The 15,712-nt window shown below is 46.7% G+C and overlaps 1 protein-coding gene and 1 pseudogene across 1 annotated transcript in view; one reads left to right on the top strand and one right to left on the bottom strand.

The window, feature by feature from the left end:
* The window catches only part of NIPSNAP2 (nipsnap homolog 2), a 34,668-nt gene extending 19,247 nt beyond the window's left edge, over nucleotides 1-15,421 (bottom strand). The window contains exons 1-3 of the mRNA XM_045992606.1: nucleotides 14,896-15,421; nucleotides 1,111-1,250; nucleotides 983-1,028 (exon numbers count right to left, since the gene is read on the bottom strand). Coding sequence (XP_045848562.1) covers nucleotides 983-1,028; nucleotides 1,111-1,250; nucleotides 14,896-14,987 — 278 coding nt within the window. The 5' untranslated portion in view covers nucleotides 14,988-15,421. The remainder of the gene's footprint in view (nucleotides 1-982; nucleotides 1,029-1,110; nucleotides 1,251-14,895) is intronic.
* Nucleotides 6,728-7,495, top strand: LOC123933743 (annotated as a pseudogene).
* Nucleotides 15,422-15,712: the final 291 nt, after the last annotated feature.

Here is a 15,712-nt window from a genome sequence, read left to right as displayed (position 1 = left end):
AGATGAACACACAGGAAATGAAAATCTGAGACAGGAGATGACGTGATACCAACAGGACAGGAAGGATAACCCAAGGAAATACTAACATAGATAAGAAATTTCATTTTATGAAAAAAGATTTAGAAATATGCATCTGCTTTGTTTTAGGACATTTTTTAATAAAGAGAACTATGCTGAGGTGATTAAGGAACTCTATGTTAATGTTTTATTTCATGAATCACTTCCCCAAATAAAATAACAAAAAGTTTTTGCATCTAAAAATTATGCTGATTCTGGTGACAAAATCATCTGCTTTCTCATGAAAGTAGCAGATGTGAAAGGTAAAAAAATGCTTTTTAATGATGTTTGCTCAGAACTGATCATTAAAATACAATTTGTTAGCTCAATCAAGAATGAGTGCACTTAATTCTCTCTTTGGTCTTAAAGTTTACAAATTCTGCAAAAGCATATGGATCTCATTATCATATGAGAATCTGCCAAAGGGACTTGAATCCTGGTGAATGAAGACTTGAGAAGAAATGGTGGCTATATTCAAATATATACGGGATTTCCTTGTGGTGGCTTTAGTTAGGAGTACAACTGGAAACAGTGGAGATCACGGGGATGTCAGTTCTAATTCCTAACACTCAAGTTATCCAGAGATGGAATGTATGAATATACTTAAACACACCAGTCAGGAAGGTCTGCAGAAAGGACTCAAGCACTGGTGAGCAGATGGACTAGATGGCATTAGACGGTTCCTTCCAACCTAAGAGCCTAGAACATTCTAATGTCTGAGAGCTTACGTGATGAGTTAGCTGTGTGAGTCCTTAAAATCAAAATGCCCTTGGCAGTCCCACACAGAGCTCAACTTAAGAGCCTCTGAACATTCGGCTTCAAGAAGAGGGATCAAAGATCCCACTCCGCTGTCAAGGGTTAGCTGAACCAACAAAGACGCAAATTGTTAATTTTCCCCAAGTAAAGGATAGTTTGGTATACACACCAAATTTTGTTGTATGCTTCTAGGCATTCCGGTTTAACATTGTGAACTGAAACAAAAGAAAATTCAACGATAAACTTATGAACAAAGGGAAAAAAGTCAACTATGAAGAGAGCAAACCTATCACTCACACTGCAATTTGTATAGACTGCTTGTTTCCTTTTTGGCTAGGAGATTAGAGTGGGCATCTTTTCTTGGATCAACTTTCCGGACAAATAAGGATTTTAGCCAGCTGTCTTCTCGAGGTCTATTATTGGAGGACGTCAATCTCCTATGGAATAACAAACATAAAAATGTGAGTCTCATTAGCAGTGTGAAGATTTTAGCATCTTCAGGTAATGTCACATAGCACACCGTTTTCATAAAATCAATCCATTCAGCATACATGCCTTGAGCACCTAATCTAGGCACTGTTACAGAACCTGGGATACCAGGGCGCCTGGGTGGCTCAGTGGGTTGAGCCTCTGCCTTCGGCTTGGGTTGTGATCTCAGGGTCCTGGGATTGAGCCCCGCATCTGGCTCTCTGCTCGGCGGGGAACCTGCTTCCCGCTCTCTCTCTGCCTGTCTCTCTGTCAAATGGGTAAAATCTTAAAAAAAAAAAAAAAAGTAAAAAAAAAAAAGTAAAAAAAAAAAAGTAAAAAAAAAAAAAAAAAAAGAACCTGCAATATCACAAAGTGTCCACTCTCCATTCTGAGAGCATGCAATCGAAATAGCAAAGTGTAAAAGATGTAACTTGTGGTTCTTATAAGAGAGTTTTAACTTTTTAAAAGTTTTGTTTTAATAAATAAAGTTTTAATTTTTTTTAAAAAATTATTTATTTATTTATTTATTTTACAGAGAGAGAGAGAGAGAGAGAGAGAGATTACAAGTAGGCAGATAGGCAGGTGGGTGGGGGGAATCAGGCTCCCTGCTGAGCAGAGAGCCCAATGCTGGGCTCGATCCCAGGACCGTGAGATCACGACCTCACAAGCCAAAGGCAGAGCCACCCAGGCGCCCCTAAAGTTTTAAGTATAGGGGCATACAATGTTGTATTAGTTTCAGGCATATAACATATTGATTCAACAATTCTACACATTAAGCTATGTTAGTACAGTTACCATCTGTCAACATTCAGCATTACAAGATTATTGACTATATTCTCTACATTGTATTTTTCATCCCCATGACTTATTTTATAACTGGAAGTTTGTACCTCTTTTTTTTTTTTTTAAGATTTTATTCATTTATATGAGAGAGAGAGAGAGAGATACTGAATATGGGGAGAGGGACAGAGGGAGACAAAGAACCCCAAGGAGAGCCTGACATGGGGCTTGATCTTATGACTGTGAGATCATGACTTGAGCCCAAATCAGACGCTTCCCCAACTGAGCCACTCAGGCACTCTGGGAGTTTGTACCTTTTAATCCCCTTCACATATTTTGCCCATCCTCCCTCTACCCACCTCTCCTCTGGTAATCACTAGTTTGTTCTCTATAGTTAAGAGTTTGTTTCTTCGTTCATTTGTCTTGTTTTTTAGATTCCACATGTAAGTGAAATTGTATGATATTTGTCTCTCTGACTGACTTATTTTACTTAGCACAATACCCTTCAGTTCCACCCATGTTGTCACATGATCGCATTCTTTTTTATGGCTGAATAACATTCCATTGTGTATATGTGTGTATATATATCTATATGTAGCATATCTTCTTTATCCATCCATCTACTGATAAACATTTTGGTTGCTTCCATACCTTGGCTATGGTAAATAATACTGCAATAAACATATGGGTGCATGTATCTTTTTAAATTAGTGTTTTCATTTCCTTTGGTTAAATACCCAATAGTGGAATTACTAGACTGTGTGGTATTTCTTTTTCCCCATAAATTCCTTATACTGTACACTTCATCCTTGTGATTTATTCATTCCATAACTGCAAGCCTTGCACCTCCCATTCCCCTTGGCATTTCTATTTTCAATGTTTCGAGGACCCTCCATATTGTTTTCCACAGTGGCTCAACCAATTAATATTTGCACCGCCAGCGTAAGATGGTTCCCTTTTCTCCACATCCTTGCCAATACTTGTTATTTCCTATCCTTTTGATACTAGCCATTTTGACAGGTGTAAGGTAAAATCTCATGGTGGTTTTGATTTGCATTTCCCTGATGATTTGTGATGTTGAACATCTTTTCACAGAGTTCATGTTTATCTTTGCCATTTCTGCTATGTGTTTTTCTCTCCTCTAATGCAATTTCTGACATAGAAAAAATACGAATGGTAACCCTAGAGTAGTCAAGTTCATAGAGAAAGAAAGTCATAGAGTGGTTGCTAGAGGTTGAGGAAGGAGGAGAGTGAGGAGTTATTGTTTAATTGGAACAGAGTTTGGGAAAGTGAACATGTTCTGGAGACGGAGGTGGTAATGCACAACAGTGTGAATTTACTCAATGTTACTACTGAACTGTACACTTAAATATGATTAAAGCAGCAAGTTTTATGTTACATACACTCTACCACAATAAACAAGTGTGAAAATATACAGGGAGAATGAAATAAGTTATTTCTTTGAAAAAATTATATTGGGGTGTCTGAGCGGCTCAGTCAGTTAACTGTTTGCCTTCGGCTCGGAAGATACACGCACCGTGTTCACGGCAGCATTATTTAAAACACCCAAGACACGGAAGCAACCTAAGTCCTAAGTCCACTGACACATGAATGGATAAAAGAGGGGGTCTATGTATATGCACATACTGTAACAGACACACATGCGCACAAAAATTATTCAGTCATAAAAAATAAATTTAAAAAAAAAGATTTGTCGAGAGCGAGTGAGCGAGCACAAGCACAGGGATCAGCAGGCAGAGGAAGAAGCAGGCTCCCCACTGAGCAAGGACCCGGGGGTCATGACCTGAGCCAAAGGCAGATGCTTCACTGACTGAGCCACCCAGGCGCCCCCATAAAAAAAAAGGATAAAATCTTACCACTTGTGACAACACTGATGGACCAAGAGGGTATTATGCTAAGTGAAATGTCAGACAAATACCATACAATTTCACGTCTATGTGGAATCTAAAAAACAAAATGAATGAACGAAGAGCACAGAAGCAAGCTCGTAAGTACAGAGCACAAACCGGTGGTTACGGGTAAGGAGGGAATGGTGAAACTAGTGAAGGGAATTAAGAGGTACGAACTTCCACTTATAAAATAAGTAAGAGGGTGTAAAACACAGCATAGGGAATACAGTCAGTAATACTGTAATAATTTTGTGCAGTAACTAGACCTCAGGTGATCATTTCATAATGTACGTAAGTGCTGAATCACTAGGTTATACATGAAACTCATGATAGTGTACGTCAACTACACTTCAACTAAAAAAAATTAGAACATGGATGAGACTCATCCTCTTCGTAATCTCACATAACAACAATCAAATGACAGGCTGTGTCCTTTTATCTTCATTTTAATTCAAATTTACATACAGTGAAATTTCTCTTTTTTGACGTACAGTTCTACAAGTTTTAGCAAATGCATGGATTTCACTTCGTAAAATTCCCCTTTTTGGTTTTGAAAAATTGAAGTGTGGTTGATACACTGTGTTACATTAGGTTCACATGTCCAACACCGTGATTCAACAAGTCTGTACATTATGTATGTACAACTGTATACCACCGGTCACCACACAATGGTCTTAGAATGTCACTGACTAGTTTTGTTTTTTCCAGAATGTCTTGTTTATGGAAGGATATAGAATGTAGCCTTTTGAGTCTGTGCCCCGTCTTTTTGCACAATCCCTTTTATAACTGATGACCATCATCTCTGGCCAGGGCTATTACAGCATATTTGTAATTCTGATCTTTAACTTGATACACAAAAAATGATCTTTTTTGCCCTTTGCTAGATGATGCTAGGAGCAATAACATACTGGGATTCCAAATGGCAGATATAAATGGTCAGGAGCTTATCCAGAGCTGCAAAGCAAGGTCGGGATGCTAACAGGCTGGTGTGTCTTTTCTGGGGGCTTTCTATGGAAGCACAGGATGATTTTCTACAGACTATTTCCAATTTGCTTATCGGGCCTGCTTAAGGCCACAGACACCACAAAGCATGTAGGAGAAGACTAAGTGACCACAGGTATTAAGGACGAGGACTTGGAATTTTAATAAGAGGCAAGAAAAACTCTCAGGAGATGCAAATTCCCCATTGCTTTATGAGATGAACTTGTGCATTCTACCTTACAATAATACAAATTTCCATTCTTTTTCAAGTGTGGTGCTTTAGAAATAATACTACTCTAAATTTCAAATGTTATATTACTAGGCTTTTTCTTTTTTTTTGCTTAAAAAAATTAACAAACAGGGGCGCCTGGGTGGCTCAGTGGGTTAAGCCTCTGCCTTCAGCTCAGGTCATGATCTCAGGGTCCTGGGATCGAGCCCCGCATCGGGCTCTCTGCTCAGCAAGGAGCCTGCTTCTTTGCCTACTTGTGATCTCGCTGTCAAATAAATAAATAAAATCTTTTTAAAAAAATTAACAAACATTACAGAGCAATTTTCTCCCCATAAGCTTTTTTAAACGTTCCTTTGATTTAAAAACCAACTCACAGGATATTAGTTAAAAACCAGATAAAAACAAATAGCTAAAAACCATATAAAGACTTCTGAATGATGTACACTTACAAATATACAAACATAATATGCAAATAATATTAACAATGTTTTCCACAATGATCAAGAAAAGTACTTTTTCAATCCTTCAAAGATTAAAAAGCAGCAAATTCATACTAAAAAGAAAAATAATAAGTTAATACTAGTACTGTACACATAATTTTTCTTGTAAGTGCATAGGACAAAAATATGTAGTTCTAAATGGCATTTGTAAAAGCACGTTGGAAATTCTTGCACATTGCTTTTAGTGTATGTTAAAATCTCTTAGAATCAACCAAGTGTTAATGGTGGTATTCCTCAGGGAGGGATAGAGAGTTAAGACAGAAAAGATACCACTTTACCCATATAACGTCTATACTGGCTCTTTTTACTTTTGTGTGTTTGCATGTGTGTATATATTATATATGCATGTATAATATATATATATTTTAAATTTGAGCACAATTGACACACAGTGTTACATTAGCTTCCGCTTTACACCTTAGCAATTTTTTAAAAGATTTTATTTATTTGTCAGAGAGAGAGAGCATGAGCAGGGCAGGTGGCAGGCAGAGGGAGAAGCAGGCTCCCCACTGAGCAAGAAACCCAATGCAGGGCTCGATCCCAGGATCCTGGGATCGTGACCTGAGCTGAGGCAGACAATGACTGAGCTGCCCAGAGCCCCAAGATTTTTTTTTTTAAATATTTTATTTATTTGACAGAGATAAATCATAACTAGGCAGAGAGGCAGGCAGAGAGAGAGGAGGAAGCAGGCTCCCCGCGGAGCAGAGAGCCCGATGCGGGGCTCGATCCCAGGACCCTGGGATCATGACCTGAGCTGAAGGCAGAGGCTTTAACTCACTGAGCCACCCAGGCGCCCCGCCCCAAGATTTTTTTAATAGGACTATATAATTCCTGTTTTTTTCTTTATTTTAGATTTTAAGTTCACTAGACAGAAACTGTATTGAAAAATTTTGGGGGGGGGTGGTTAAATAGATTTTAAGACCTTAGGAATAACTATTATGAATAATGAAAAAAGGGGTACAATGCAAATTTCTAAAAATATCAGCATCAGGGAATTTCATTTAAAATAACAAATATTGGGGAGACCAGAGCGAGACGCGGGGACCATGTTCTGACGCAAGCTGACGGCCCTTGACTACTACAACCCGGCTGGCTTCAACTGCAAAGATGAAACAGAATTTAGAAACTTTATTGTTTGGCTTGAAGACCAGAAAATCAGACACTACAAGATTGAAGACAGAGGTAATTTAAGAAACATCCTCAGCAGTGACTGGCCCAAGTTCTTTGAAAAGTATCTCAAAGATGTTAACTGTCCTTTCAAGATTCAAGATCGACAAGAAGCAATTGACTGGCTTCTTGGTTTAGCTGTTAGACTTGAATATGGAGATAATGCTGAAAAATACAAGGACTTGGTACCTGATAACACAAAAAATGCTGACAATGCAGCTAAAAATGCAGAGCCATTGATCAATTTGGATGTAAATAATCCTGATTTTAAGGCCGGTGTAATGGCTTTGGCTAACCTTCTTCAGATTCAGCGTCATGATGATTACCTGGTAATGCTTAAGGCGATTCGCATTTTGGTCCAGGAGCGCCTCACACAGGATGCAGTTGCTAAAGCAAATCAAACGAAAGAGGGCTTGCCTGTTGCTTTAGACAAACATATTCTTGGTTTTGACACAGGAGATGCAGTTCTTAATGAAGCTGCTCAAATTCTGCGATTGCTGCATATAGAAGAGCTCAGAGAGCTACAGACAAAAATTAATGAAGCCATAGTAGCTGTTCAGGCAATTATTGCTGATCCAAAGACAGACCACAGACTGGGGAAAGTTGGAAGATGCACATTTTGGGATTTCAGCTTCTCACCTACTTAGTACAATTAGGAACCATGTATGCTCTGGCATGTGTTTGGAAATCAAATGTCACATTTTCAAGGGAAGAATCCTAGAAATTTGACTATGTTCTCGAGATTTACCATCATTGCTTTTTTTTAATAAAGTTCAGGAAAGTGGAAAAAAAATAACAAATATTTACCAAAGCAACCACTACTAACAGTTTTTAATTCCAGAAATGCACAGACATGCATCATCACGTGTACATACAGATATTTAATTTTTATGACATTTAATACGTTATAAACTGAGAACATTTATTAGTACCTTATTTCCAGTTTTTTTCCTGGTTATAGGCAATTTAGATATCCATTAACAGGGAGCGATGAAATAAATTTGTAATATCCAAAATCATAATAGAAGCAATCATTAAAAAGAATGAAGCAAACCTACATGCACTGATAACCTGGTTATTTCTGAAAGTAAATTATGTGGGAAAAGCAGGTACAGAACTGTACCATAAATACACAGAGTGAATTGTTCATAGTAGTGATATCTAGGGAAGGTGACTGGATGTGGGGTGGGAGGAGAGTTTTTCTTCTCATGTATAGCCTTCTGGACTATTTAACGAATTTCCCATATATGTATTATTACACTTAAAATTAGCTATAAAAGTGCACATTTAGAGAGTCTTTTATAGGAAAGGCACATAGGTATATTGGCAAACTAAATTTGGAAGGGGAAAGACCACGAAGTAATTTTTTTCCCCTCCTCTTTAGAATTTAAGGGGATTACAAATTAATAAATACGTACTTCCTGTTAGGCACTGAGTTAGGTAGCCCGTCTACGTCGTCATCTCATTCAGTCCCCATAGAGCCTAGCAAGGTAGGTATTATCGCATTTTAAGACTTGGCTCAGAGAGGTTATATGACATGAGCTAAGACGTGGCAAAATGAAAATATGAACCCAGACCTAACTATAAAGTTCAAAATACTCTCACTAATATGGGATGCCTCCCGAACATTCATCTCACCAGCTGAGCATTTCCCCAGGTTTTACTAACACCAAAGGGATTTACTTTAAGGAGGGTAAAATGAGGTAAAGTGTATGGAAACACTCTGTAATCTACGAATGAGCCTAAGAAATAGTCACGGGACACACACAAGAACACGAGGGGTGTTTGCTTAACGACTTGGGTAGCAATTGTCTTGACTAAAAGACAGTCCAGCCAAGCGTTACCCCCAGCTGACGGTCGATCACTGAAATCTTTTCCGCGTCAGGTGGCCAAAGCTGACTCATGCGCCCAGTCCATCAACTGTCCAAGCTGAATCACGGAACACAGCAGAAGCGGCCATGCCAACAGCTGTCAGGGTGATAAGATCTGGGCTGGGGTTCTTTTTTGAGAATGACAAACACGATCAGTAGCCTTTATACCATCACACGTATGTTGTCTGGCACTTTACAGAGGGTGGGTGGGAGGGCAGAACATTCTATAAAACATCAGACTTTATTTTTATTGTATTTTCCCAAGATCTTATGCCCACCGTGGGGGCTGGAGAGATCAGGAGTTGCATGCCCTAGCAGCTGAGCCAGCCAGGTGCCCCACAGAACACCAGACTTTAAATAGAGTCAGCATCCTGAGCCACGGAGCGCCCTGGTGGGGCAGGCGGTTAAGTGTCCGACTCTTGGTTTCGCTTCAGGTCATGATTTCAGGTGAGACTGAGCCCCGCGTTGGGCTCCACTCAGTGCAGAGTCTGCTGGAGACTCTCTTTCCCTCTCCCCCCTGCATGCTTTCTAAAATAAAGAAATAAATCTTAAAAAAAAAAAAAAATAAGCACTATGTGCCAGACTCTGTGGATATAAAGGTGAACCAGATGCTTCACCTATTCAATCTCATAGGAAAAACACAGTAAACACCTGGAGTGGTCGCAGATACTACAGACTCACACACACACGGTCCCAGATACTACAGACTCACACACACACGGTCCCAGATACTAGACTCACACACACACGGTCTCAGATACTACAAACTCACACACACACGGTCCCAGATACTACAGACTCACACACACACGGTCCCAGATACTACAGACTCACACACACACGGTCCCAGATACTAGACTCACACACACACGGTCCCAGATACTACAAACTCACACACACACGGTCCCAGATACTACAGACTCACACACACACGGTCCCAGATACTACAGGCTCACACACACGGTCTCACATACTACGGACTTACACACACACATGCATGTGCACTGTGTGCGCTCAAGGGAATGAACCACTGGTCTGGCCTGTAAGGAGAGGAACTCCGGCCCAGACGTTCTGGTGGACAAGGCAGGTGACAATTCGAGTCCCAGGAACAACAGACCCAGGGGTATGGCGTCGTGACACCCTACGGTGTATTTGGGGCTATAGGCTCCCGCGCACGGTGGCCGTCGCCGGCGTCATTCCGCACGGTGCGGCGCTAGCGGGTCTGAGGGAAGCAGCCTGGCCGCGGCGCGGCGGGAGGACAGTGACCGCACCCGCAGGGCGCGAGGAGGCTGGGCTTTCCGCGGGCGGCCGAGCCGACAGCCGGCCCTGGGTTCCAGCCAGTCCTGGGTTCCAAGCACGACAGCAGGATGGAGGGAAGGACACCTTCACGAGGCACTCCTGAGCCGAGTCCCGACTAGGTGTGCGGACCGCGTTGCGCTTCGGCTGGAGCGAACCGCACGAGGGACTGCACGTGGCTCTGAGACCCCCCGGGACGCGGCAGCAGCGGGGAGACGGCGTCGCTCCTCCGCGCACTGGCGTCTACACCCGGGGCCGCGTGTGCCAAGCACGGCGCCCGTCGGCCGTCGAGACGAACACGCCCGGCCGACCTCACAGAGCCGTCTGCCGGCGGCGCACAGCCCAGCGGGAGGTGAGCTCCCTGACAGGCGCGTCAGGCAGTGCCTGCGACAGCGCGGGCGGCGGGGGAAGGGACGCCCAGCGGCTGGGGGAGACGGGAACCCGTTCTCTGAGGACGCCCTTGCCGAACTGGAGACTGGAAAGAGGAGGACGCTTGTCAGGCCGGAGCCCGGGCGAGGCGGCAGAACCGCACCTGCACAGCCCGGAGCCCGCGAACGTAGCTGAGGAGGCGGAGAGGCGGCTGAACGGCCGGGTGCGCAGAACAGCCCTGCGGGAGAGCAGCCATCCGTGACCCGCTCCTCACCAGCAAGCCCCCCGCCGCCCCATAAACCAGTCTGCAGAGAACCAGCCCCTAACTTTTCATCTTTAAAAAACTACACAGAGGGGCGCCTGGGTGGCTCAGTCGTTAAGCCTCTGCCTTTGGCTCAGGTCATGATCCCAGGGTCCTGGGATCGAGCCCCCATGAGGCTCCCTGCTCAGCGGGGAGGCTGCTTCTCCCTCTGCCGTCCCCGAATCGGGTGCGCTCATGCTCTCCCAAATAAATAAAATCTTAAAGAAAATGATAAAAACTGCACAGAGATGAAGGAACACTATAATGAAGACCTCTACACCTTGCACGAAGGTGAGAAAATGATGAATATTCTATCATTTTAAATCATTCTAGATATATTTGCTTTATTTTTACTAAAGCGTGTTGAAAGCAGAGTAGAGACATTACGATAATTTAGCCCTAAATACTTGAGCATGCACCTCCTGAGAACAAACACAAAACCATGGTATCACTTTCCCATCTGAAGAAAAGAGTAACTCTATCTAATATCCATTCCATACATTAAACCACCCCCAGGGGTGCCTGGGTGCCTCAGCTGGTTAAGTGTCTGCCTTCAGCGGGCCCTGGAACTAAGGCCCAGGTTGGGCTCCCTGCTCAGCATGGAGCCTGCTTTTCCCTCTCCCTCCGCCTACTGCTCCCTGCTTGTGCGCTCCCTGGGGCGCTCTCTCTCCCGTCAAATAAGTAAAATCTTAAAAACAAACAAAAAAACCTGTCCCTAACTGTTCCCAAAATCTTTTATAGTTTTGCTAGGCAAGGATAGGGTGGGGTGGGATGGGAGGGAAAAGGGATTAGCATCCAGTCCAAGTTCGTGCAGATCTTTCCAACAGAACGTTGGACTCAGAATTCTTTAGCTGCCCCCTTCACCAGCAGGTTCAAGTCCTTACTCTTCACAGGACTCCAGACAAGTGTTACCAAGAGCTGAGGTAGGGGAATGGTGAGAGAGAAGGCAGAGTCAAGACTCGCCAGAGGCAGAACTGACGTATCTGGCAGCCGGCTAGCTGGGAGAGAGCAGAAGGGGTGGACGTGGGGCCACCACCCAGAAGATGTACCATCAGCGGAGAGAGAACCTGGGAGGAACGGGCAGGTTCTGTTGGAGGAAGAGGAGCTGAATTCTGGGTACAAAAGCATCTCAAACACCCGTAAGACACCAGTGCAATGTCCGCTAAGCCACCGGAACTCCAGGCACTGCACAGAGCTGAGAGGTGCTGGCAAATAAATCTCCGGGGAAGGCTTCCTCCTTCCCCCCTGAAATCCCTCTCACAAGGCCACTCAGACTCCTGTCGGCAAATCCAGTTTTCTTCATCCTACCTTTTCAGCAGCATCTGGCACAGTTGCCCACCACCTCCTTGAAATACCTCCCTTTGGGCACTGCCACAAACAGGGACGTCACGGGCTGCTCCTTCCCAGTCTCCCTTCTTCTTCTTGTATCTAGCATGTGAATTTTTTAAATTTAAATTCAAATTAGCTAATACATAGTGTAATACTGGTTTTAGGAAGAGACTTTATTGATTACCTGTAATACCCAGTGCTCATCCCAACAAGTGAGTGCCCCCTTTAATATCCATCACCCATCTAGTCCAGCCCCCCAGCCCTATTTGTTCTCCATATTTGATTCTCTTACAGTTTGCCTCTCTATTCTTATGTTCTTTTATTTTTCCTTCCCTTCCCCTACGTTCATGTTTCGCCTTAAATTCCACATAGGAGTGAAATCATTTATTTGTCTTTCTCTGACTGACTTATCCCTCTAGTTCTACCCACGTTGTTGTAAATGGCACGATTTTATTCTTTTTGATGCCTGAGTAATATTCCACTATATACAAATACATATATAATCTTTACCCATTCATCAGTTGATGGGCATTTGGGCTCTTTCCATACTTTGGCCTACCAATGCTGGCATGCCTCAGGGCCTGTTTTTTAGCCCCTTTTCTACCCACACTCTTCAAACAATCTCATCCATTCCTGTGGTTTTAAAAAATATTTTAAGAAAAATTTCAAGTAAATGCAAAATAGTATAAGGAAGCCCATGGATCTACCAACATTTGGCGTTTCTATATACCGATAACTCCCAGATGTAACCTATAGTCCAGACATCTCCTTTGAGGAGTCAAACAGGTCAAGTGGGCCAAAAGCCTTTCCATTTGAATAGCTCACAACCATCTCAACTCCGGAAGTGCTCTGGATTCCCCCCTCCCGACCCTGTACCTGTTCTTCCTTCTCCGAATTAGAAGCAAGCTCCCAGATGGCCACAACTTTATTCACTGACATTTCCCAACAGTGCCTGGCACATGGTGGGCACTCATATGCTTATGGGACAAGTGACTTTCAGTAAATGGCACCAGTATGTGCCCTTGATTCTGTCTCCTTTCCAAAATCAGACTGGTATGACATAGACCAGATCATGTCACACTAGAATGTATACCTTTAAATGTCTTCCATGGCTCTCAGTATAAAATCCAAACTCTCCAAAGTGGCTTGCAAGGCCTGAAATTATGGGGCTCCTGCTCCTTGCCACCTGTCTTCTGGCCTGTCTTCCCTTCACTATTTTCCATCCTCCTAGACTTTTCTGGAGTTTCCTGGTATGCCTTGCTCCTTCCCAGTCAGGGCTTTCCTGCACACTGATCCTTCAGGTCTCAGCTTAATGGCACCTTCTTGGAGGGCCTTCCATGATTTCATGGGGTATGTTCCCTGATTTTCTCTCATACTATCTACCCTCAACCTTTAAGTTGATGTAGGTTTTTTACCTCTGCCATGGCTTCCTGGGGATAGAGAGCACGGCTATTACGTTGAGCTCCACAAGGTTTCAAATATATACACATTCAATACTTGTAGAGTTAGTGTATTGGTTGGGTCTACACCGAGTCCCAAAGAACTCCTACAGTTAAGGAAGTCAAAAGATACAGAGGCCTGTGTGAATAATCCAAGAGTCAACAGGTTGGGCTTCAGTTTCGAGAGCATTTGGCTCCAGCAGGGCGTGGGGGTACTAGGCAGACTCAGGTCCAAGTCTCCAGTTTAGGAGCTTTGTGACCTTGGGCACTTTAGGTGACTATGTTGGGGGAACACCTTCAGCCTCAGCTGTCTTTGTTGGAAAGGAGAAAATATGAATTTCAGTTTCGTATCCCCTGTGTAGGGAAAAAAAAAAAACAACAAAAAACAAGACACAGCAGATGCCCAGTAACAAAATAAAAGGAGACTGCTTTGTTGACCGACTTGGAAACATACACATCAAACCTGGAGACCCAAGTTGGGCGTCAGTCCTAGGAACGCCCGATAGCCCTGAGCTCAAACGCCTTTTCTAGACGTGTCCCGCGCTCTGAGGCTCCCTCTCACGCGTAAAACGCAGAACCCGACACTGCAGAGCGCGTCTGGGGCTGGATTAAGGGACCTCCCCGGCCCGGAGCAAGTCTGACAACGGGCGCCCCGCACCGCTCCGCAAGCGGCGGCTGAGTCTCCGGAGGCTCAGCACCCAACCCAGCAGCCCACGTCTGGATCCTCCGGCGGGAGGAAAACGAGAGCAAATCCCCGCCAGCTAGAGCCCGGGTCTTGACCACGGAAGCAGGACACGGAGACGTCGAGGGGATGGTTCGGAAAACCGAGTATGGGACCCAGAGCGCGGGCAGAAGTTCCCACTGGAACCGAGCCCGCTTCCGAAGGCGACCCGTAGCGCCCGCGCGGCGCCACCTCCGCTTCCCCGCAAGCCAGCCTGTCCGCGCTGCTCGGACGCCCCGCGACCCCGCGCGCCCGGACCACGAGCTACCGGGCCCGCTCACCGCCTCAGGGGCGAGCAGCAGCCCCGCCGCCGGCGCCGGTCGGCGGTTGCAGATCCCGCGGCCCCGAGCTCGCGCTCCCGAACAGCCGCCGGCGACGCCAGGGCCTGGGGCCTCCGCGCGCGCGCCCTCGGCCACCGCTCGGGTCGCGCCGGGTCAAGGTCCCGCAGGCCGGGCCCGCACGGCACGCGGACGTGGCCTGGGCACCGAGCGCCGTCCCCGCCGTGACCTTGAGCCCGGCGCGCCGGGACCGCGCTCCGACTCTGCCGAGGTTCCCGCCCGCGCTGGCCTGGCCCACCGCGGCCACGGCCCCACCGGCCCCGCAGCCCCCGCGGCCCGACCCGAGCAAGCGCTGCCGGGCCGGGGCGGGCCGGGGGACCCCGCGCCCTCCGCCCCGCGACGGCCACTCCCCGGCCGCTCCCGGAGAGGGCGGCGCTGCTCACCGGAGCGGGGGCTGGAGGCTGCAGGGCGCGGCCCGCCGCAGGAGACCGCCGGCCGAGGCCGCTCCGCGGGCGTGCAGTACTCGCGCCGCCATCTTGCTCTGGCGCCTGGGCTCCCACCACCCGGGCCGCCGCTGACGCCGCCGCCGCCGCCGCCGCCGCCGCGACCCCTCCCCCGGCCGGGCCCGCCGAGCTGGGGCGGGGCCGGGGCGGGGCCGGGCGCGCGGCCGCTGCAGGGCCGGACGCGGCCGCCAGAGAGCGCGGGGCGCACGGTCCCGGCACAGGAGGCCCCGCGGCCGGGAGGAAGGAGCGCGCGAGAGGCTGGCACCAGGCGACGACAAGCCCCGCGAGAGAGGCCGGGCGTCCCCGCAGGCGCGCAGAGGAACGTGGGCTTTAATCACAAGGAGCGAGCAGCGCCGCGCTCGATCCGGGCCTCTCGCGGCACCGTCCGCACTTCGTGCCGGCGCAGGTATTTCCTCTTCAAGCCGAAGCCGACCCCAGACGACGCGGTCACGGACACATTCCGGCTGGAAACACACTCAGGTCGTTGCGCGGTCTCGGGACCCCCGTGTTGCCGTTCATTTCAGCGCGGGCGGACGCGGGCCGCGACTCCGCCCTCCAGCTGTCCCCGTCCAGGGGCCGGGGTGTGCCAGGCTGAGCGCGCCGAGCGCGGAGACGGGGAGGCCCCGGACCGGAGAGCGAGTCCTTGCGGTGCCAGAAGCAGGGGCTGGAGCCCAGGCCGCCGGCACCACAGCGTAGTCCCAGGGGGCGAGGAGCTCCCGGTGCAAGGGGGGACATCTCCGGCCAAGGAAGTAACTTA

Source organism: Meles meles, chromosome 21 (assembly GCF_922984935.1).
Source record: "Meles meles chromosome 21, mMelMel3.1 paternal haplotype, whole genome shotgun sequence".
Taxonomy (NCBI): domain Eukaryota; kingdom Metazoa; phylum Chordata; class Mammalia; order Carnivora; family Mustelidae; genus Meles; species Meles meles.
Note: the sequence above shows the minus strand (reverse complement) of the source record. Positions and strands in the feature narration are given on the sequence as shown.